Below are 23582 nucleotides of genomic sequence, written 5' to 3' on the forward strand. Positions count from 1 at the left end.
TAAAAAAATTATAAATTTTAAAATCCACTAATAAGTGAATAATGTAATTAATCTCTTTTTTTTATTAGAAAATTAATTTTATTTGATCTTACCCTTTGTGGCAAAAAACTAATTTTTTTTATCAACAAAAAATAATTATCGTTTACTAAAATTCATACTCTTTTATCGTCAGTAAAAGTTTCAAAATCATTCATTTTTCCTTCCAAAGGAAAAAATAATTCATTGCATGTAACCAAAAAAAGAAGAAAAAAAATTCATTGCGAAAAAAAAATGAAATAAAAAAAGCGGGACTTGAAAAAACCAAATCTCAAAAGCGGGGTAGGGGACATTTAGTTCGCGCTCTATATTTGGGTGGTCACACTGATTTCTGTAGCCGTTTATTAAAAATTAATAATAATAATATTTAATAATTTCCCTAAATCTAGCCATTTAGGTTTCCTTGATCATAACTACTCACAGCCATTCCATTTTGCCGTTTCTTACAAACCCAAAACCCATTTTGCCGTTTCCTCCAAATTGATGTTTCCTCTTGCAAGGAAAGAGGTAATTCTCTCAATCTCCTTTCTCAATCTTGAAATCCTTTCATTTAATTGAAATTGATTGTCTCTCTATTGAATCTCTATTTTTCATTTGGTTACAGGACATACGATTTTGGGGGAATTGATTATCAGCGAAATTGATTCTGGAGTTGAAGGTTCACTTTCTCTACAATATGTAAGTCATTCAAGCTGAGTTAGTCTATTGTTTTTTGTGAGTGTTATGGTTATAGTGAATGCTCGAATCGTATTTGAGTTGCCTTAATTCTCTTCTATCGTTTTCTCTCTATCTAGATGAAAAAAAGGAATAGGCTTGGATATTAGTATTTGGGTTAGCTTTCGGAGTCATTTTCTGAAGCTTCGTGCTTAATTTTCTTGAGAATCATATTTGGCTTTTATGAAGTAAAAAAGGAATAGACAGGTAATATTTGTAAATTTGCTGTGGTATTCTGTGGTATTCTATTTGTTTGTGAAATGAGTGGTAGTATTATTGTTGTATCGTGTTATGTACATCAGTGGAAAGGCTAATTGAAGTTTAGTTTTTTCTCCACGCTATTTGTTAGATTCTGGTTTGATTGTTTGTCTTTGTTGTATCTGTCCTTGTTGTTTTGTAGTAATGTCAAATTATGACGGCAATGTGGACTTTAACTATGAGGACATTGACTTGGACAATGTAAACCAATCACAGCTTCCCAACAATGTGCCTTTTGATGATAGTGAAACACAAGATGTAGGAGGTCTGTATAATGCTCAAGTTGAAGTCAATGAAAATGTAGAAGTCAATGTAAGTTGTACAAAAAAGTCAAGAGGTCCAAATATTATTCATTGGGGAGAAGATGGAGTTAGAGAAAGAATTAAGTGGGACAAGTTTGGAGCGCCTTTGTGGCCAAGAAAGAAGTGTGCACAATTCTCAAATTTTATTGGGTCTTTAGCTGCTGATGGTGGGTTCTATCCTATCAATATTAGTGATTGGCGTCACTTGAAAAGTGAGAGTCATAAAAGGGCATGGGAACGGGTGAAGGTATGGATATGATTTACGTTATTTCACTGATTTTTTTACACGAAATGTGAATATCTCATGATCTGAAATTTTGAATCAAATGTAGGGCACTATTGATTGGGCAGATCCACATACGGCTTCTAGGAGATCTGCAATAAAAAGCTATGTTTTTAAGAGGCTTCAGGACCGTTGGAAGCATCACAAGTCACAATTGAAGCAGAAATATTGGCTACCGAATCAAGGGAAACCTGAACGATTTAATTGCAATCTTGAATTGGTGGATCAAATTCAGTGGAAGGAGTTTGTTCAATATTTGGATGAGGAAGATACTCAGGTAATGGAAATAATTGTCAAAGTAATGTAAGCTATAAATATGTGTTTTGAACTCAAATTCTAATTAACATATTACTTGTCATTTTTGACAGACGAAGGCTGCCATAAATGTTAGTAATCGTTCTCAAAGGATAATGCATCATAGCACAGGAACAAGGACTTTTCCGGCTGTTGTACATGAATGGGTAAGTGTTGATAAAAGTGCATTTCAAATAGGAAGCATATTAGTTAAAGGATTTAATAGTTATAGTATTTTGCATGCATTCCTGACATAATTCTGTTTGTTCATTTCAGTTTTTCAGCCGTACCAACATTACATGGCAGAAAAATTTCAAATCAGACATTAATACTTGTTATCACCCATTAGCATGGGCATTAAGAGCAATATTTGATACTAGAGTTGCCAAAATGTTTGGTAGGGTGGATGCTTCTGCGATCTCTTGTGTATATATATCTGCTTCATCATGAACATGTGCTAACTTTCCAATATGTTCAATTTTCATTCATCTACACAAGTAATCTGCTAATTATAAACTTTTGGGGTTGAGTATCAATAAGAAAAATACGTAGACTTATAATGTTGGACAATCACAACTTCAATGCAATATATAATAGAATGAAATATAATAATTGCTGATATAATAACTCATTCTGATTTGCAGCAAGTTGAAAATGGAGTTGAGGAGCAACCTGATAGGTGGGAGATATTCAAGTTGACTCATTCTAAGAAAGGCTGTAAAGACCAATATGTTGATGATGCATCTACCAAGGCAGTGGTGAGTATTGATTTTTTCTTTTTAAGTTGTGGCTTCATTATTACTCAAGTTAGTACTCATATTGAAGAAACATCTCTGAAAATGCTTTTGATTTAGTGTTGATATGTTAAACAGATCTGGCTCATCTCTTGTATCAGTTTCTATTTTAGTATTGATATATGTTAAACAGATTGTAGATTAAGTCATATCCACAATGTATTGCTCAAGTAATTTGAGTTCAGTGACTTTTGGAACTTTGTAAAGGATCTTGATCAGAAAGCAAACAGAAGACAGATCTTAATCAATCAATCTGATTGTATCTGGTTGCAACTTCTATCAGTAGTTGTAAGTCAGATGGAAACTAAAGAACAAAAAGGTCTTAACATAACTGTAAAAGATTCTGTAATTAATTAATATGTCCCCAATAAATCAAGTATGATTTAGCAAATGAATTGCTATACTGAGCATGGTTTTCTATGCACTATAAAGAAATGTAGTGGGATCTCTCTCTCTCTCTCTCTCTGTTTGTGTATTATTCTTTTATTTTTTGTGCTTTTGGATGTCTCATGGTTGTTTCCAACTTTTGAGGCCTAAGTTTAAGTGATTGAAGCTTATTTGGTCTGAAGTTGCATGAGATTACTTGTCTATCTTAGTTTAAGTTATTAAACTTTTATTTTTTTATTTTTACTTGCTTATCCACATTATGCCCTCTCATATATTAGTCTGAAGTTCTGTTATGGTAAATATTAAATGTATAAGATAGATAACATTGTAAAGCAATCATATATTGCAGCAAATATCATTGCCATTTATTATACTGCAGTTTGTGATCAAGCTTGTTAAACTATTGTTGCTGCTTGTTATCATTGAATCAGTAGTTCATACTCTATATAACTTGATTGCAGATGGAATATGAACATGCCGAGGAGGAAAGAAAGAAGTTGAATATTGAAATAACTCCACAAGTTAGAGAAGATATATACGCGGAAGTTCTTGGGGTAGAAAAGCGCAATATAGTGAGGGGGCTTGGAGCAGGAGTCAAATGGCGGGATGTTCCTTACATTCATACTGAAAAGAGGGCAGTTTCAAAAACTGTGGAGGCTTTGCAAGCTAAATTCGAGGAACAACGGTTGGAGGCTGCAAGATTAAGAAGTGAAGCTGAAAGGGAGAAGGTTGAGGCTGCTAAGAGAGAGGAAAGGATCAGATCTGAACTTGCTGAACGGGAGAAGAAAATGGTTGAAGAGATGGAAAAATTTAAAAGAGATCAGATGAGAATAATGGAAGATAACTTGAAGATGGTGGAGCAAAGAGCAGTTCTAAGAATGGGTCAATGGATGAAAGAAGCTGGATTTTCAGGCATAGACACCGCATCACAAGCGTTTGTGGAGCAGATTACACAAGCTACTTCAACCCAGCCACAAAGTAATATTCCAGTCATTCCAACTCCATCTATGCAGCATGGATATCGCCCAGAAATGCCAAGAACTTTGACAAACTGACATGGTGAGTTATGGCAATGTAAATATCATGAGAGTAGCTTTTGTTTTTGTGATAAACTACTCTCAGCCTAATCTTAATGAAGTGGACATGGTAAATATAGGTGGGCTAGAATAGTGATGTTCTTGGACAAGGAATTTGTTGTTGAAGGGGAAAGTCATAGTGGTCTTCCACCTTCATCAACAATTACCTTGTTTTGATTTCCAAGAACTTTCAATGCATTAAGGAATGTATTCTGGAAACTATATGAATTGTATTTTGTAATTATGTGAACAATTATGCTTTAGAAATGAGAAATTAATATCTATTTCGATTTAATGTGTTGGAATGAGGTCTTTTAGTATGCAATAAGTTACTGGTACAGGTTCTGGAAAAATCCTAGTGTATTTGAATTTTACTTTTTTACTGTGTAATAAATTACTGAAGGTGGAGAATGAAATTTTACTCTCTCTCACAGATTAATGTTTCTTACTTTGCCTCACTGATTTTAGTTTTGTAATAGTTCTCACAGATTTTTTGAAGTTAATTTTACATTCTAATTTTATTTATATATTCTGATAAACGAATGGGTCCCACAAAATAATTCACACTGATTTTTCTATCAGTGTGGAGAGACCAAAGGCCACCCCCCTCAAATGGGACAGAAATTAAATGTGTGAGTGTAGGGTGGCTATAGGGCTTCCCACACAGATATCAGTGGCTATTTGAGTTTATATTCACTGATTTGAATCAGTGTGTAAAGTCAGTTTTGCTAGTAGTGTGTTCAAAGAAATATGTGGTTGATGTGCGATTTGTAATTTAGATGCTACTTGGGTGAACCAATTGAGCAATTGAATCTTTTTAATTAGCTTTTCTGGGAAAGATTTTCATGTTCTTTTGTAGTCCTAATTTGTGAAAGATTTTTCCTTTTATACCTATTGACTTACATGACTGGAAACAGTTTGTATTAGTTTACAAAATTGTGTGTAATTTTTTATTTTGGTGTACTGACAGGCAAAAGAACAAATGGCATAATAATTATCATAGACGGGAGAGGGAGACCCAAAAAACAATTATATAATTTAAAGCGGAATGATTTTGTCTCTAACAAGTTAAAATTCTGTTAAGTACTAAACTCAATTTAAGACTTATGATCCATTCATCTTCAGCTAAAGAAAGCTCTTTGACCGTAGCTTCGTGGGTGCAAGTAGCATTCCACTCTGAGAGTAGCCTTCCTCAACAACACAAAATTTATTATATGGGTCAAAGCAGTAAAAGAAAAAAAGAGCTAACTTGATAAATTATTGTTTTTTTTTCCTAATCGCATTAATTGTACACGCTTTAATCAAAAAATATTTGTCAATTACTGTCTTAACACCATGCGAAAATAATTTTAGTAAATGTGTAAAAGCAAAAGAACCATCACACGCAATACACAAATATTGTTCGTTTCATTTCCGCTTAAAAAAAAAAACATGTATAAAAATATGTATATAGGAGATGGAGTTGATTGGAGCATGTCGACTTTATTAAACAAACATGTATAAAAATATGTATATAGGAGTTTCTTTTTAAAAAGTATGTTCCTATTGTAAACATTTGTATATATTGGTGCATATATTTATATGAAGTTTAATGTTTTTTACCATTCTCAAAAAAAAAGTTTAATGGTTTTTTTACTAATGAATTGCTAAAACCAAATACCACTATAGTATAATGCTTGCATCTGAGAGAGTTAGGTAATGTGCAATACGGAAATTATATTGCACTCCCGAGGAAATCTGACACACGCATAGTAAGAGAGGAATGACAATGTGCATAAGCGAAATGTATTGTCCAAAAACAAAACTCGCACGCGCGAGCGCAGTCCTTTCGCACGCGCATAGCGCGTGCAGGAAGGCTAGTAATTACTTATGTGTATGGATTTGTACTTTTAGTTATAACCCTAGTTAGTAAATTCGCGTATAATTCGCGAACTTCAAAATTTTCAAATAAAACGTCCGTCTTTCATATTGATTGCAAAGATAAGGAAAACTTGCCCTTTTTTTCATGAGAGTTTCTATTGGGACCTATTATATTTATTTTATGTAGACTTTTCAATTTAATAATATTAGATTGTATTCCTTATATGAGTGAAAAAAAGGAATATTAGATTTAATAACCTCACTCATATAATTTAATAATATTATTAAATTGGAAAGTCTACATAAAACAAATATAATAGGTCCCAATAGAAACTCTCATGAAAAAAAGGTCCGTCTTTCAAATAAAATGTAGTGAAATTAATTGGAAATTATATGTTTGCAAATTATATGAGTGAGGTTATTTGAGGAAGTTTAGTAAGTAAATTTAGTATTTGAAAATTTGATAAGAGGTGTAAAAAGCATAGAGGTCAAGTGAGTAAATTTGGAGGTTCCAATAGGAAAACTCTTTTTTCATAGACTTCTCAAAAAACTTAGAAGTTGAGTAGGTTTGTAGACATGTACTTCCCCAGCTACGTACTTCGGTCAAACTTGTAAGACATTACAATAATCTAATCGTGGTGGGATTAAACAACTTTTTCTAACCTAGTGTATGGACACATTTTGAATTGAATGGTTTTCAGTAACATTCTAACAGAATGGCAATGCGTATAAAAAATAGGTTTATAAACCATGCCAATACTGAACAGAAAAAAAAAAAAAAAAAAAAAAAAAGAACAGAAAAAATAACATCCTGTTTCTCCTCAAGAAACAGTTGCTCTTTCTTTAATGTAGTGATGATGGCTGAGGAGCCAAAGCCTATATAGTGATAATATAATGGCAGTTTGATAGTTCACTCTACCTTAAACTACCGCCACCTTTACACTATATATAAGCTGATCATGCAGTATAACCATTCAGGTATCTGCAACCTCAATTAATGGAGCTAATTCGTATACCCAGTTTCTGCTGATCTCTATACATTTATGTGCTTACCATTCTTCTTTTCATTACCTTTTTCCAACCTATCATTGTTGTAGATGCATTCGACAATGAAACTGATCGATTTGCTTTGCTCAAGCTCAAAGAATCCATAGTCACTGACCCACAAGGGTCGTTCAACTCATGGGATGACTCTATTCCCTTCTGCAAATGGCAAGGAATTAATTACTTGCGGCAGAAGACATCAAAGAGTAACGGCCTTGAACCTACAAGGCCATGATTTGCATGGCACCACATCAAAGAGTAACGGCCTTAACCTCTCCTTTCTTAGGTTTCTCAACCTTCAAAACAACAGCTTCTCAATAACAACACGTTTGAAACTTGAGTGACCAAAGTATCGAATGAGTCATAGTTGAGTGACCAAAGTGACTATTCTCCCTTTTTTTTAATTGCTTCCAATTAATAACCTCTCTGGTACGATACCTCCCTCCCTTTTTAACATATCATCCATGAACTACTTCTCAATTTCAGGTAATAATTTCGAGGGCAGTATTCCCCCTGATATAGGCCTGAACAAGCCTAATCTCCAAGTTTTTCTGATTGGTGGAAATCAATTCTCTGGACAAATCCCAGCTTCATTTGCCAATGCTTCTCAGCTTCAAATACATGATATGACACAAAACTGTAAGATCAAATATGGACATAACACATATCATCATAAAGTAATTGATGATTAGCTTAATATCAATCCTAGTTTAACATGGATACAAACAGTAAATCAATACTAGTGACTTAATGAAGTAGTGTATCAATTCATTAAGGATAGTAATCCATTGCTTAGTCGACAAGAAAGGCTACAAGTTGTGATACATTAGGAATCTAATAGTGAAACCTAAACCGACAAGGAATGCTTTAATGGGAAGCTTATTGAGGTTTAAGTCTCATATATATACAGATGAATTGGTCCCTGATTACTACCACGACTATTGCATAAGTTCTGTCCATTGAGAAGCAAGTTGGTAAGTAACAGAAGACCACATTCAGTGATCGAGTTAAGCAGTTGCATAAGATGGAATCCATGCCTGTTATTGCTGAAGGTAAGCCTTAATCCTTTTATGATTGTTGTGCATATGTTGTGAGCATGTATCTATGGTTTTACAATTGGTATCAGAGCATAGGCTCACAAATATGAAAAATCGTTTTAGGGTTTTGCAAAACAAACATAAATTTTTTTTTTTTAAGGGTTTTTCGCTTTACGGGTCAAGTAACTGATAAGGCTACTGACCGAGTCACTGGTCATGTAACTGATCAGGTACCTGACCAAGTAAGTAACTGACTAGGTAACTGACCAAGTAACTGGTCAGGTACCTGATCAAGGTAAGTTACTTAAAGTCGACTGCTGCATCTGGTTAATTATAAAATTCACGCTTCCGCTATGTTTTTTTTTAGCAGCAAATTGGGGAAAAAGTTACTTAAAGTCGACTGCTGCATCTGGTTAATTATAAAATTCACGCTTCCGCTATGTTTTTTTTTAGCAGCAAATTGGGGAAAAAGCAAAAACAGGTTTTTCTGTGAGATTGATTTTGATTCATAGCATGATAATTGAATTTTTGATTGTGCCCAAGAACCCTAGTTGCATTCCCGGCGTGCGTTAGGCTAGAGTAGATGGTGACCGGATGAAATTTACAATTTCTTGATTGTTCTGTGGTTTCTTGGAATCGAATCAATTTTGGTTATGCTTGAATATGCATGTTGAATTGATTGATGATATGGTATTGTATCTGTGATTGTGTAAAATTGTATGAAGAACAGAAATCTCCCAGATTTTGTTTACACGTTGTTAAAGTTGACAGATACAAGAGCTTAATTTTCTTACAAGGATGAATCTGGATAGAATGTAAAGTAAAAGAGCTCATATGTTTTGTGGTTTTCTGTTGGCATAAGTGATTATGATGCACAAAGCATCCTTCATTGATGTTGGCAGAAAACATTGATCAGGTACGTGTAACTGGTCAAGTAACTGACCAAGTAACTGTACCTGATCGAGTAACAAAACTGAAATTGTGTTTTGTGTTTTAAAACTATGCTTCAATTTTGTCTTCCAAAGAAGTGGTTAAGTATGGTTTTAGAATACAAAACAGCAGTATGCATGCTTGATGAAAATAAATACAGATACTTCGAAATTTTTCTTCTGTCTAAAGATGTGGATAAATTTCTTTGGATAACTTGTTTTCATTGAACATGGCATATTGATAAAGAACTCCAGGATATTAAGTTTCTGCTCAAAAGTGATGCTTAATATTGTTTTTGTTATGGACTGACATGAATGCAAGTATGGTTGTTTAGGTTTTCTGTATGTTCTTGTTTTGGTTACTTAAAGCTAAATAAAACACAGAAAACTTAAACATATTTTCTTTACAAACTGAGAACTCACTCGAATTTTTGTCTTGCTCCTTAGGTAACTCTTACATGAACTTGAACAGTGTCATGATGTTAACTGGAACCAACTATAGAGCTTGGCTAGACTCTGTGGAAAATTATATGGGAATGCATGAGAACATAGACTACTGCTTTACTGAGGATAAGCCTGAAGAGTTAAATGAAAAGAGCACCAAGAAAGATACTGACCTTTACAAGAAGTGGCATAGATCCAATAGAATGGCTAAGAACCTCATCAGAACATCTATGTCTAAGACTGTCAGGGGAAGTATAGAAGAGCCTGAGCTAGCATCAGATTTTCTGGAACTCATAGGTGTTAAGTTTAAAGAAAGTGAAAAAGCAGAAGCAGCTAGGCTAACCAAGGAGTTTCATGATTTGAAGTACATGGGTTCAGGGGGAGTTAGAGAGCATATTATGAAGATGATCAATATAAATGGCAGACTCAGGGAACTCTTAATGGGGGTTAGGGATGAGCAAGTAGTGCATTATGCACTACATTCCTTGCCTAACAGTTTTAGTCATCTTAGGACCAGTTACAACTCTCAAAAGGGAAACTGGACTCTAGATGAACTTATATCCATCTGTGTGGATGAGGAATCTAGGATCAAGGAAGAAAAGGAACTTGCTACAACCATTAACCTTATTGAGAAGCCTAAAAGGAAAAAGCCCCAGAATAAGCTCAAGCCTACCAAAGCCATAACTAAGAGTTCAACAGCTGCAGTGGCCAAGGAAAACAGGCCATTCAGGTTCAAGTGCTACTTTTGCAAAAGAGTAGGACACATGAAAAAGGACTGCACTGGCTATAAGAATTGGTTAGCCAAAAAGGGTAAGATTTTTTCTAATACAGTTTTTTCCTTAGAAATTAATCTTATAAATGTTGAACCACAGTCTTGGTGGATAGATTCAGGCTCACCTATTCATATTACTAATTCTCTGCAGGGATTCATAAGGAGGAGAATCCCAAAAAGTGATGAAGTGAACCTGTGTGTAGGCAATGGCATGAGAGTGGCAGTCAAGGCTATTGGAACCTTAAAGCTCAATTTAGGATTAGGAAAATTATTAGTTCTGGACAATGTTTTTTATGTACCTTCCATGAGAAGGAATTTGGTTTCAGTTTCTCTTTTAGTAAAATCTGGTTGTAGACTTGTTATGGATAGTAATGGAATTCTTATTTCTAAAAATTCTGTTCAAATTGGTTCTGGTGTTATTATGAATGATTATTTACAGTTAAATTGTTCAATGGCTCAACAAGAAATTTTACTTGTTGAAAATAACACCAACAGTACTAGCACTTTAACAGGTGTTAAAAGAACCAAACTAAATGAAAAGTCTGCATTTTTATGGCATAGAAGACTCGGCCATGTTTCAAAAGAGAGACTGAAAATTTTAGTGAAAAACAACATCCTAAATTAACTTGATTTTTCTGATCTAACAGACTGTGTTGAATGCTTTAAGGGAAAAATAACTAATACTAGAAAGAAGACTGCATATAGAAGCCAAAATTTATTAGAACTCATACACACTGATATATGTGGACCATTTAGGCATCAAACTATCTGTGGGAATGTGTATTTTATCACATTCATTGATGATTTTTCTAGATACAGTTATGTTTATCTACTTTCAGAAAAGGCACAAGCATTGAAAGCTTTTCAAATCTTTAAGTCTGAGGTAGAAAATCAACTAGAAAAGAAAATCAAAACAGTAAGATCAGATAGAGGGGGTGAGTTCTATGGCAAGTACACTGAATCCGGCCAACAAAAGGGTCCATTTTCCTTGTTTTTGCAAGACAATGGAATTAAAGCTCAATATACAACACCCTATAACCCACAACAGAATGGTGTTGCAGAGAGAAAGAATAGGACTCTTTTGAACATGGTTAGATGTATGATGTGTACAACAGGTTTGCCTAAATTTCTGTGGGGTGAGGCTTTAAAAACTGCAAATTATATTTGCAACAGAACACCTAGCAAAGCCATAGAAAATACTGCTTTTGAGCTTTGGTGTGGCAGAAAACCTAGTTGTAACATCCCGTATCTTAATTCACCGGTTTACTAGTCATTTGGACAGTAAACGACAATTTGATTTACTTTTACTCTTTTTCGGTAACTTTAGTGGCCCTAAAAGTTGACTTTTTGTTCGGGTCAAAATTTGAGAAAATGTTCTTCATGAAAGTTGTAGAGGACGTTAAACCGAGCGCGTGCATATGTGGTACGTAAAAATCGGAGTTCGTATGTGAAAGTTATAAGCGAAATACTAAAGTTACTGTTCATATGGTAAGTTTCTATAAATAGCCGAGTTACTGTGGTAAGTTTCCATTTTCGGAAACTTACCGAGCCCTCTCCCTTCTCTCTCCCCGACCCTCTCTTCCTCTCCGACCTCTTCACCTTCTTCCGGCCATAACTCCTCCATCCGGCGACGGATTTTGACGTATAAGATGTCGTTGGAAAGCTCTCTTCCTATTCTTCATTTCTGGGTTCGTTTCGTAGCTTAATATGAACTGTGGAAGGTGCAGAAACGAGAAGAAGAGGACGGTCACTGTAGCAGTTTTGAGTCAACGCCGATATTTTCCGATTCCGGAAGTCTCCGGCCACCAAACTGGCATCGAAGGTTCGGTTTTTGACATAGATAATTTCCCCTAAGGTCTTTCATTTCAATTTGCAGTGTAGAGGTCGAATTAACAATTTCAATTTCTAGGGTTCTTGGGTTTTCTGGGCTTGTGTTCAACGGCCAAATTGGAGCTCTTCCAGGTAAAATTGGAACTTGTTGGAGTTTAGAAAGAGGTTGGGTTTGTTGAGTAGATGATGTTGCCAAATTTTGGTGGCCATCGGAGGTGGTTGCCGGTGGTGCGTGGGGCCCACGCGCTGCCACTGTTGGTGGCGCGTGGAGGCGTGTAGGGCAGTGTTTTAATTTCAGTTTTTTTAGCCCATTAAATTGTAGAATTGTTGTAGAGCTTGTATGTGAAGTTTGGTGAATTTTGGAGGGGTTTGGAATTATTTGTGAATTTTCGAAGTTTGAAGTTTTGTGATTGAATTGTGGGAAATCCGGCCGTCGGATTTCCCTCGTTTTCGTTGTGGAATATATAAATTGAGGAATTGGTGTTGTGGAAGAGATTTGGGTTGAATTTGAGAAGTGATGGAGATTGGGATTTTCGGGTTTCGTTTAGGTTCGTAATTATTTTATCGGATTGTCGTTTACGGAAATATAATTGTGTACAGGGCAATGCCGCGAGCTACGGTTAAATGGAGGAACTCGTTTGCGTGGTCGCCCAATAGTACTGTGAGTGGACTTTTGTTTTTAAGTAAATGATGCATGCATTTATTCTTTGATTATGCTCTAATTATTTATCATTTTACATTTCGAGCATGTGATTCGATTTCGGAGATGGATTTCGTTTTATCTCATATAATTACTTTCGATAATGATTCGTTTCCGAAGTTGCTTATGATTTATAATTTTATTTGATGAATTATTTATTTCCGAGGTGATTTCCGGAATTTTACTTTTTAGTTATATTCCTATTCATGGATTTGAGATTTTTGGAAAGGTTTTCGAAATGGGATTTCGATGGAATTATTTTCTTGTTTATTTATTTGATCCTTGGTTTTGGCATTGGGAATGCCTTAGCAATAATGTCGGTTTGAGAACTTTGATTATTTGAAGATTTTATGGCGTGCGGGGTCACGTCATTGGACTATGCTTATTTTCTTTTATTTACTTTTGAATTTGAGTTTATCTTGGCGTGTGGGACACGTCATTGGAAATTCTTTTACGAGAGATGGGGGAGCCTTATGTATTTATGGATTTACTTGGTTTTCGGATTTCTTTTGCCATACTTTGGGTGACTATTATCATTGCTAGCATTGATCTTCCGCCTTTGTGGCGAGGTGATGGGATCACCGAAGCCCTCCGCCTTTGTGGCGCTGGTTACTGTCTCTGTGACAGTAATTCTCAAGCCCAGTATCCTATCGCTACACATAGTGGCGTAAGGGTATATTACGGGAGTAATGGGAGTACTTTAGCCTGGGAGGCTATCACCCGAGCCTAGGAGGCTCACTCGTATGGCTATCGTCTTCCCCTACTCACTTTACTATTTTTGACTAGCGGGGCTAGTTCGATTTCCGTTTAACCAGCGGGGCTGGTCCTATTTTTATTGAGTACCGGAGTTTCAATCTTTTCTTTTAGTTGTGACTAGCGGGGCTAGTCGATTTTTCTTGTACAGAACTTCTCTTGTTTTGTTGTCTTTAAACATTGCATGCATCGGGAGTTTTTAGAGAAATAAATGGGGAAAGTATTAAATTTCCTTTTGTTAAAATTTGTTTATTTTTGTCCACTCACGCTAACGTGTTTTTCAATACTTTTCCCCTGGGCCCTTCGGTTTCAAATGCCCAGTTTGCAGGCGAAATTAGTTGAGGTCGGGTGTACATGGAGTCGAGGCATAGCCAACAGCATTACTTCCGCGTACTCATTCTATTTCTGTTTTTCTTTGTTACCTAGTGGATTAGTATTGCTCTGATAACCTATGGGATTAATATTGTTTTTGGGTTAAGACTGATATTTGTGAAATTGGAGTTGTGATTTGGGGAGCAGATGACTCCAGAAGATTAAGGATGGATGATTTAGAAGTGTAAATGTTTTCCTACAGGTTTTGGGTAGCCTACTTTTAGGGGAAGTTCCGCCAAATTTTTGGTAGAATCTCTTCTAAAGTGGGCCCCGCAGGGCCACTTCGGATTTCAGGGTGAAATCTGGGGCGGGTCCTGTCACTAGTCTTCATCACTGCCATGTTTGGGGATGTCATGCAGAAGCTAGGATTTATAATCCAAGCTTGAATAAACTTGATCCTAAGACAGTTAGTTGCTATTTTATAGGTTATCCAGATAAATCTAAAGGCTATAAATTATATTCTGCTCATCATTCACCTAGAATTTTTGAAACACATCAAGTAAAGTTTCTAAGTGAAAGAGTTCACAATACAAACCTTGAGGATTTAACCTCAGATTTTGAGGAAATTGTGTCGGATGAGAATATAAGTGTTGTATTGCCTTTAGAACAAGATGTAACTGATCGAGTCACTGGTCGAGTAACTGACCACGTAACTGTCCCTGATCAAGTAACCGGTCATGTCACTGACCAAGTAACTGTACCTGGTCATGTAACTGACCATGTAACTGGTCAAGTACCTGTCACTGGTCAAGTCACTGATCAAGTAACTGTCGCTGGACAAGTAACTGACCATGTCACTGGTCAAGTAACTAACCAAGTAACTGTCACTGGTCAAGTAACTGACCTTGTAACTGATCAAGTCCCTGTCAACCCTCAGCCTAGAAGATCACAGAGAGCAAGAAAACCAACTTATGGGGGGGAAGATAGTGACTACATTGTTTATCTGCAAGAAGCAGAAATTGAAATGGACTGTGCAGAGGACAATGATCCAACTACATTTAACCAGGCTATTGAAAGTAATGAATCTCACCAATGGCAGCTAGCAATGGAAGTAGAAATTGATTCCATGAGCCAAAATGCAGTTTGGGAATTAGTTGAACCTGACCCTAATCAGAAACCTATAGGTTGTAAATGGGTTTTCAAAACCAAAAGAGATGCAAATGCATGGCAATGTAGAGAGACATAAAGCAAGATTAGTTGCCAAGGGTTTTACACAGAAGGAGGGCATTGATTTTACTGAGACTTTTTCTCCAGTTTCTACAAAAGATTCGTTTAGGATAATCATGGCTTTAGTGGCTCATTTTGATATGGAACTGCACCAAATGGATGTTAAAACAGCCTTCTTGAATGGTGAACTAGATGAAGTGATTTATATGAGGCAGCCAGAAGGTTTTGTGCAAGCTGGAAGTGAAAACTTAGTATGCAGGTTAAGAAAATCAATTTATGGCCTTAAACAAGCTTCTAGACAGTGGTACAAGAAATTTGATTCTGTGATTTCTACTTTTGGATTTACAGAGAATCTTGTTGATGAGTGTGTTTACTTGAAGACAGTTGGGAACAATTTTATTTTCCTAGTACTCTATGTCGATGATATACTTTTGGCTAGCAGTAACTTTAAACTGCTTAAAGACACCAAGAGCTTTCTGTCAAAGAATTTTGACATGAAAGACTTAGGAGAAGCATCCTATGTACTAGGCATTGAGATTAAAAGAGATAGAGCACAGAGACTACTTGGTTTGTCTCAACAGAATTATATTACCAAAGTTTTGAAGAGATTTGGTATGGAGAAGTGTGCAGCTGGAGAAGTCCCCATGTCCAAAGGAGATAAACTAACCAAGAAGCAAAGTTCCAAAAGTGATGTTGAGAAAGAAGATATGGAGTCAAAGCCTTATGCTAGACTTGTAGGAAGTCTCATGTATGCACAAGTCTGCACTAGGCCAGACTTGTCTTTTGCAGTAGGGATTTTATCGAGATTCCAGTCTAATCCAGGCCATGAACATTGGGTAGCTGGGAAGAAAGTGTTGAGGTACCTGCAGAAAACAAAGAATTACATGCTAGTTTATAGGCAAGTGGAGGATCTGAAACTCGTTGGATTTTCAGATTCTAATTTCGCAGGGAACTATCCAGACTCCAAGAAGTCAACTTGTGGATATGTGTACATGCTAGCAGGAGGTGCAGTTGCTTGGAAAACCATGAAGCAAACACTAGTTTCAACCTCCACCATGCAAGCTGAATTTATTGCAGTATATGAAACTGTGTGTGAAGGACTATGGATCAGGAATTTCTTGATGCAGACCAAAGTGTTAAGTCACATTGTGGCAGGCACACTTGTGATTTATTGTGATAATGAAGCAGCTGTTTTCTTCAGTAAGAACAGTAAAAGGTTAAATAATTCTAAACACATTGATTTAAAGTATTACAGTGTTAGAGAAAGGGTTAAGCATAGTGAGATAGTTGTTTTGAGCATTGACACAAATTCGCAGCTAGCAGACCCCTTCACCAAGGCCTTGTCAGTAGCAGCATTCCAGAAACATACAGCCAGCATTTGAGTTTTAGCTAATCTAGATGCTTAGGTTCAGTAGAGAGTTAATCCAGTTGGAGCAATTTAAATTTCTAAGGTTTTTGAGTTCTTGTATTTTTTTAGTTGTGATCTTTTGACTTTATTTATCACAACTTATTTGTAATGACAGATTTTATTATTAATAAATTTTGAGGTATTTTCAGATTCTGGTTATTGCTGCAGTTTTTTGTTGAATGTTCTGAAAATTATCGATTTTGTGTTTAAAGTTATACTTGCTATCAGATGGCTTAAATCATGTGAAGCATGATGTTAAGGTTCAAGCAATATTTTTAAGCCATCAGTGTTCAGTGAATTTGCTTGAGTTTCTGGTTTTAGAAACATAAAGTAGGACCTAATATATGTTTACTTGTTGATACACATTAACATATATTGTATCACTTCTGGTTGAACATATGTGGATTGCAGAAGCTTGTGTTAGTGGTTTTGAAACTCTGCATTTTTGTTAAAATGTATACTGTTTCTTGCTCTGCATAAGTAACTGTGATCTGACTATGTTGGAATGGATTTTCGATTTGAGTTTGTTATCTGGCGCGCACTTCAGTAAGTTAAGTAGGTTTTGATGTTCTCTGGTGCAAATCATCGAGCATGATATGTGTGAGTCCAAGGGGGAGATTGTAAGATCAAATATGGACATAACACATATCATCATAAAGTAATTGAGGATTAGCTTAATATCAATCCTAGTTTAACATGGATACAAACAGTAAATCAATACTAGTGACTTAATGAAGTAGTGTATCAATTCATTAAGGATAGTAATCCATTGCTTAGTCGACAAGAAAGGCTACAAGTTGTGATACATTAGGAATCTAATAGTGAAACCTAAACCGACAAGGAATGCTTTAATGGGAAGTTTATTGAGGTCTAAGTCTCATATATATACAGATGAATTGGTCCCTGATTACTACCACGACTATTGCATAAGTTCTGTCCATTGAGAAGCAAGTTGGTAAGTAACAGAAGACCACATTCAGTGATCGAGTTAAGCAGTTGCATAAGATGGAATCCATGCCTGTTATTGCTGAAGGTAAGCCTTAATCCTTTTATGATTGTTGTGCATATGTTGTGAGCATGTATCTATGGTTTTACAAAAACTATTTTGTGGGGAAAATTCCTAAAATTTTTGGGAATCATTTAGAACTAAGATATCTGGGTTTAAATTTCAACAACCTAGGAAACTATTCAGCCAATGACTTGGATTTTATTACATCCTTGACAAATTGCAGCAAACTATATTATCTTGGTTTGTCTACCAACAAATTTGGGGGTGTTTTACCAAACTCTTTAGCCAATCTATCAACCCATTTGAATTATCTATACCTTGGGAACAATGGAATATCGGGAACTATTCCTGCAACTCTAGAGAATCTCTACAATTTAACAGCCTTGGGTCTGAATTAATGGAAACATGTTCACAGGTGTCATTCCTACCTCAGTTGGGAAATTACAAAGCCTGCGACAATTAGGTTTACATGAAAACAGATTGTCAGCCATATCCCATCTTCCATAGGAAACCTCACTCAATTAATTATATGAACTCTTCTCATCAGCAAATGAATTAGAAGGAAGCATTCCTCCAAGTATTGGAAACTGCCAGAGTTTGCAGGAGATTGAGATAACACATAATAGGCTTAGTGGAGAAATACCACCACAGGTCTTTAGTATTTTCTCACTTTTCTATCTCAACATATCTCTAAACTCACTAAACGGCAGCCTAGCTGCAGAAGTGGGTAAGCTGAAGAATACCTTTGCACTGGACATCAGTGAAAACAATTTGACTGGACAAATTCCAGACAATATTGGTGACTGTGTGGACCTTGAATATCTCGACCTACAAGCCAATCTCTTTGAAGGTAAGATACCTTCATCTTTGACTTCTTTGAGAGCTCTTCGGCAGTTAGATCTATCACATAACAATTTGTCAGGAGAAATTCCAAAAGACCAACAGAGACTTCCATACCTGCTATATTTGAATATTTCTTTCAATAATCTGGAGGGTGAGGTACCAAAAGAAGGAGCTTTTCGAAACAAAAGTGCAATATCATTGGTCGGAAATCAAAACCTTTGTGGTGGTGTTTCAGAATTACAGCTACCTGCATGCCCGGTAAATGCATCAAAGCAGAGAAAGGCACATGGTTTCATACTAAAGTTCAAGGTTTCTTTTGTTGCTGGATGCTCTCTTCTGTTTTCATTCTTATTTGTTCTTCGTTGGAGGAGAAAACATAAGACGAAATCATTATCTGTAGACTCATCAATCAGTTTCCTTCCCAGGGTTTCATATCAGGCACTTCATCAAGCTACCAGTGGATTCTCCCCAAGCATGCTGATTGGATCAGGTGGTTTTGGTACTCTATACAAAGGAATTCTTGATCAGGAAGAAAATAATGTAGTTGCCGTAAAGGTCCTCAACCTTCAACAAAAGGAGCGTCCAAGAGTTTCACATCAGAGTGCAATGCACTGAGAAATATCCGGCACATAAATCTTGTGAAGATTCTGACGTGTTGCTCCAGCATGGATCACAATGGTAATGAATTCAAAGCTCTCGTGTTTGAATATATGTCAAACGGAAGCTTAGAGGAGTGGCTGCACAAGGAAGACCAATCAAGGAGCTTGAACCTTCTTCAAAGATTGAACATCGTTGTTGACGTGACTTCTGCATTATGTCATCTTCATGACCATTGTGAACCACAATTATTCACCGTGACATGAAGCCAAGTAACGTTTTTCTTGATGATGACATGGTTGCTCATGTTGGTGATTTTGGATTAGCAAGACTCATCATGGACTCCTCTCAAAATCAAAGTAGCTGATGTAGGACGAGATTTTAGCCAATTTCAACAAAAAATCTCGAAAAGAAAGAAGCATTTTCACATTAAGAAGAATAATTTGAATATTGGAAATTGGTATTCAAATAGGCTTCTTAATGATAGAATTAATCATAAATTACTCTTTTGGATATATCGGGATTCTCGAGCAAAATCTTGATTGGGATTCCACGCGTAATATTCTTTAGTATCTAGGATTCTATTTTCGATTTTTATTTAATCAGGTTTAATTAGGTTTCCTAGTTTTAGTCTACAATAAATTGTTCTTTTTGTTTTCTAGTTGTATTAGGTTTATGCTATGTGCCCTATATAAGGCACCTCTTAGATTGTAATTTTCATTCAACTTATCAATAAAAAAACCCAATATTAGAGAAGTTTCTCTATGTGTCTTACGGCTGTGCCCGTAATTGCTAGTGGATTCTAGCTCATCTCATATGGCTTTCGACGCTTGACGGAGCCTCTTACTATCGTGTTCACGCTTCCCCCATCATTTGGTATCAGAGCGGGTATCGCCCGCTCCTTAGCAGATGACGATCCAAGGGAGAAGTTCACTACCACCAACCTCAACGACGCTGGTCGTAGAGATCTATCAAAGAAAGTTTCGTTGAAGAGGAACATGTTGAGGGATTCGCCCTAGGACAACCTCATCAATCCAAAAAAAAAAAAGGAAAAAAAAGAAGAAGAAACATGGAACGTTGGATATTCACAACGCCGGATTATGACGACTTTCGAACTACATGTATCATAAAAGACATGGACTTTGTAGCGAACAAAGTTGTGGATTATTTTCAATTATCGACAGTGAAGCTGAGTGATCCATACTAGATTTCATTTGGAGAGGATGAATATGCACAAGTAACAGAGGTTTGTAAAGTTCCTGTCTCTATGGGAAAATTTTATAAATAAGAGATTACTTGTCATGTTATTGACATGGACGACACTAATGTGCTTTTTGGAAGACCATGGTATGAAAGCGTCAAAGGTGCTTATTGCAAAGACAACACATATTTATTTAGGTGGGAGTCACACAAAATTAAAATCAAGCCAGGAAGGAAGAACATCAAGAATGACCATCCTGAGGTGTGTGAAAATGAACATGAAGAAACCACTTTGAAGATTGAAGAGAAACTCATTAAGGACAAGGAAGCTGATTCATTCATCACATCGATATCCATGTCATGCACGCCTAATTGTGTTCAAGATCAACCCAAAGAGAAGCCAATGCCCATTCCTTTTCAAGTGAAGGAGTTCAAGTTTCAAGATGCTTATTCTAAACTTGTCTACGGTATTGGATTCATGGTGATACCTTTTAATTTCGAGAATATTGAAGTTGATGGCTTATCATGTTTTATTCCTACTAATGATCGAGCTGCATACAAGAGGAACTCGAGGTCGAGTTCTTTTCAAGTGGAGGAGACTGATGTAGGATGAGATTTTAGCCAATTTCAACAAAAAATCTCGAAAAGGAAGAAGCATTTTCACATTAAGAAGAATAATTTGAATATTGGAAATTGGTATTCAAATAGGCTTCTTAATGATGGAATTAATCATAAATTACTCTTTTGGATATATCGGGATTCTCGTGCAAAATCTTGATTGGGATTCCAAGTGTAATATTCTTTAGTATCTAGGATTCTATTTTCGATTTTTATTTAATCAGGTTTAATTAGGTTTCCTAGTTTTAGTCTACAATAAAATGTTCTTTTTGTTTTCTAGTTGTATTAGGTTTATGCTATATGTGCCCTCTTATATAAGACACCTCTTAGATTGTAATTTTCATTCAACTTATCAATAAAAAAACCCAATATTAGAGAAGTTTCTCTATGTGTCTTACGGCTGTGCCTGTAATTGCTAGTGGATTCTAGCTAATCTCATATGACTTTCGACGCTTGACGGAGCCTCTTACTATCGTGTTCACGCTTCCTGCATCAGTAGCACAGTTGGAATAAAGGATACCATTGGTTATGCTGCTCCAGGTAACAATCTTCTACATACCACTTTAGAAATTGCTATGTTTTTTAACATGAATGTGAAGATTATAGGAGCACGGAAGATTATAGTCTGAGATACACAGACAACAAATGAGAAAGTTTTTAAGTTGGGAAACAATAGACATGATTGATGACATGACATGACCATCTCAATGATTGTGATGGTAAATGATAAGATACGATTGATCACTTTATTTAAGGTAGAAAGAATATGATTTTCTGCGTCTCATCCTGATAATGAAATTCATCTATTTAGTATAATATATTCATAAGTTGTTCACCGACTAAGAAAGTAAGAAACCATTCATGATGAAATTTTTTGCATATTATACAGACTTACAGAGCATTTGATATACTTAATTGTATCCTGAGTTCACAGAGTATGCAAGTGGTGTGGAGGGATCAAAAAAAGGAGATGTATATAGTCATGGGATCCTTGTATTGGAAATGTTCACAGGAAGACGAACCACCGACGAATTGTTCAAAGACGGTTTGGATCTCCACAACTTTGTTAAGACGCCCATACCAGGAAGACTCGTGCAGATTGTGGACCCTGCTCTTCTAGCCACTCTAGAATTGTCTCCTGCAGCAACAGAAAATGAAGTGACCAACACGAGTGGTTACAACAACGAAATTGAAGCAGAAGAACAAAATACTGACTCTGAGAATTTGAATGCTTATCTGTGGAACTGCATTTTTCCTATCATTAAGATTGGACTTGCATGCTCGGAAGTATCACCAATGATGGCAATGAATAGAATGTGTATGGAGGATGTGCTCAAGGACAAAAAGCTTACCACACTGAAGAGATCGGTCGAGAGAGACCAAGAAGAACCTAAACAACAGGTGTTAATTTCTTCTTTTATCATATGTGCCAGAAAATTGATTATAATTTTCTTTTCAAATTCGAACATATGACGTCTGTATAATTCATAGGTTTCTGTGCTAATAAATTAAAGAGGATGGCATGGGAAGCGAGGTGTGATTAGTCTCCACGTTATATAGATATGGAATATATCCTAGGAGTACTGGAGACGTCCAAAGGCAACAGGCTAGGATGATCTCCATGACTCTTTCCTGAACGTATGTAATTAAGAAAATAGTTGTAGCTATATATTATGTAAGTGCTTAATTTCAATTTGTAGGTTATGTATTGCTTGTTGTGCCGGTTTTCCCAGAAAGCAAAGGGAAACTATAAGTAGCTTAATTATGTTTAACAATACAATTGGGTTCTTGGGAGTACCTAGTCGTTCATGGATCAATTTGGTCCTCGTTTATTTGAAGGTCATCTTAGGCTCCATAGCCTCTAATCTTTTTTCTCCTATGGTTCTAATTCAATCAGCGTCTTCATCATACATCATCCGACGTCGTTGATCCATTGCAGTGAAAAGAAAAGGGGAAAAGTACGTTTAACTTTCACGAGTAAAATAAAATTATAGTATACACGCAACGTACGGAGCATTCTTTTACACCAAAAAAACCAAAATTATGCATTTCGAAATTTCAAGTTTTCCACCCCAACAGAGTCCCATCGCTATATGTTACTGATTTGGTCATCACATTGTAATCAAGCTAGAAAATAGTCCACAGTCCAATCAAATTTGAGTCTTAAGTTTTTTTTGATGAAAAATTTGAGTCTTAAGTTATTAGCGTAAGTATCACATCAACGGATCAACCTATCTTGAGTCTTTGCCTCAACTTGTTATTTGGGTTACAGAAAGCTCAAGTCAATCATTTTCATTAAGTAGAGACGGCTTGTTTTATGGCGTTAGTACAAAAGACTTATGTAAGTGATCCATTTAGTCGTGGTGGGATTTCAAGATTCGTGTACCACGTTTTTTTTTTTTTTTAATGAATAAGAGATTAGGCGATATTAGCTCTTCGGAGGCAAACGATGTAGGGAACAAGTCCCACTCTCTATCCCGAAGGAGAGGGGTTTGCCACACTCTGGGAACCCACCGCCCATCCCTCTATTTTTATTTTATTAATAACATAAAAAGAAAATACAACCTAAAGAATGGGGGGGGGGGGGGGCATAAACCTTACCCCAAAAGCTAGAAAGAAAGACAAAAGGAAGTGAAAAAATTGAAGCAGAACCTCAAATTTTCCCAACTTCCAACTGTTAAAACAAGTCCAACACCAACCCATGCAAGAAAGAGAGTTAAACATGGCGAAGGTAAGGAAATCCCAGATCATCCATACGAAGATAAGGTATGGCTGAAGTTAACTGAAGTTAATTTGATCATTATGACAAAGTATATCTGATGAGATGATTGGCACATATTACAAGTTTCTTCTTC

General features: G+C 36.0%; 1 protein-coding gene, 1 long non-coding RNA gene and 1 pseudogene across 3 annotated transcripts; all 3 read left to right on the plus strand.

The window, feature by feature from the left end:
- The first annotated feature begins 427 nt into the window (after positions 1–427).
- LOC133717228 (uncharacterized) lies at positions 428–4439 on the plus strand. Of its 2 annotated transcripts, XM_062143906.1 has the most exons (8): positions 428–543; positions 641–714; positions 831–957; positions 1151–1557; positions 1643–1870; positions 1962–2054; positions 2532–2645; positions 3530–4439. In XM_062143906.1, exons 4-8 carry the CDS (start codon positions 1153–1155, stop codon positions 4121–4123), a joined length of 1434 nt encoding a protein of 477 aa, XP_061999890.1. In that variant the 5' UTR covers positions 428–543; positions 641–714; positions 831–957; positions 1151–1152; the 3' UTR covers positions 4124–4439. The 2 variants fall into 2 exon arrangements, with proteins under 2 accessions (XP_061999890.1, XP_061999889.1); XM_062143905.1 differs by lacking the exon at positions 831–957.
- Positions 4440–11471: 7032 nt separating this feature from the next.
- LOC133717181 (uncharacterized) lies at positions 11472–14200 on the plus strand. The gene is made up of 4 exons (XR_009849455.1): positions 11472–12052; positions 12140–12192; positions 12661–12721; positions 13835–14200. It is a non-coding gene; the product is annotated as an uncharacterized LOC133717181 (long non-coding RNA).
- Positions 14201–17874: 3674 nt separating this feature from the next.
- On the plus strand, positions 17875–22484 carry LOC133716897 (probable LRR receptor-like serine/threonine-protein kinase At3g47570; annotated as a pseudogene).
- The last annotated feature ends 1098 nt before the right edge of the window (positions 22485–23582 follow it).

The sequence above is a fragment of the Rosa rugosa genome, chromosome 6 (genome assembly GCF_958449725.1).
Source record: "Rosa rugosa chromosome 6, drRosRugo1.1, whole genome shotgun sequence".
Classification (NCBI taxonomy): domain Eukaryota; kingdom Viridiplantae; phylum Streptophyta; class Magnoliopsida; order Rosales; family Rosaceae; genus Rosa; species Rosa rugosa.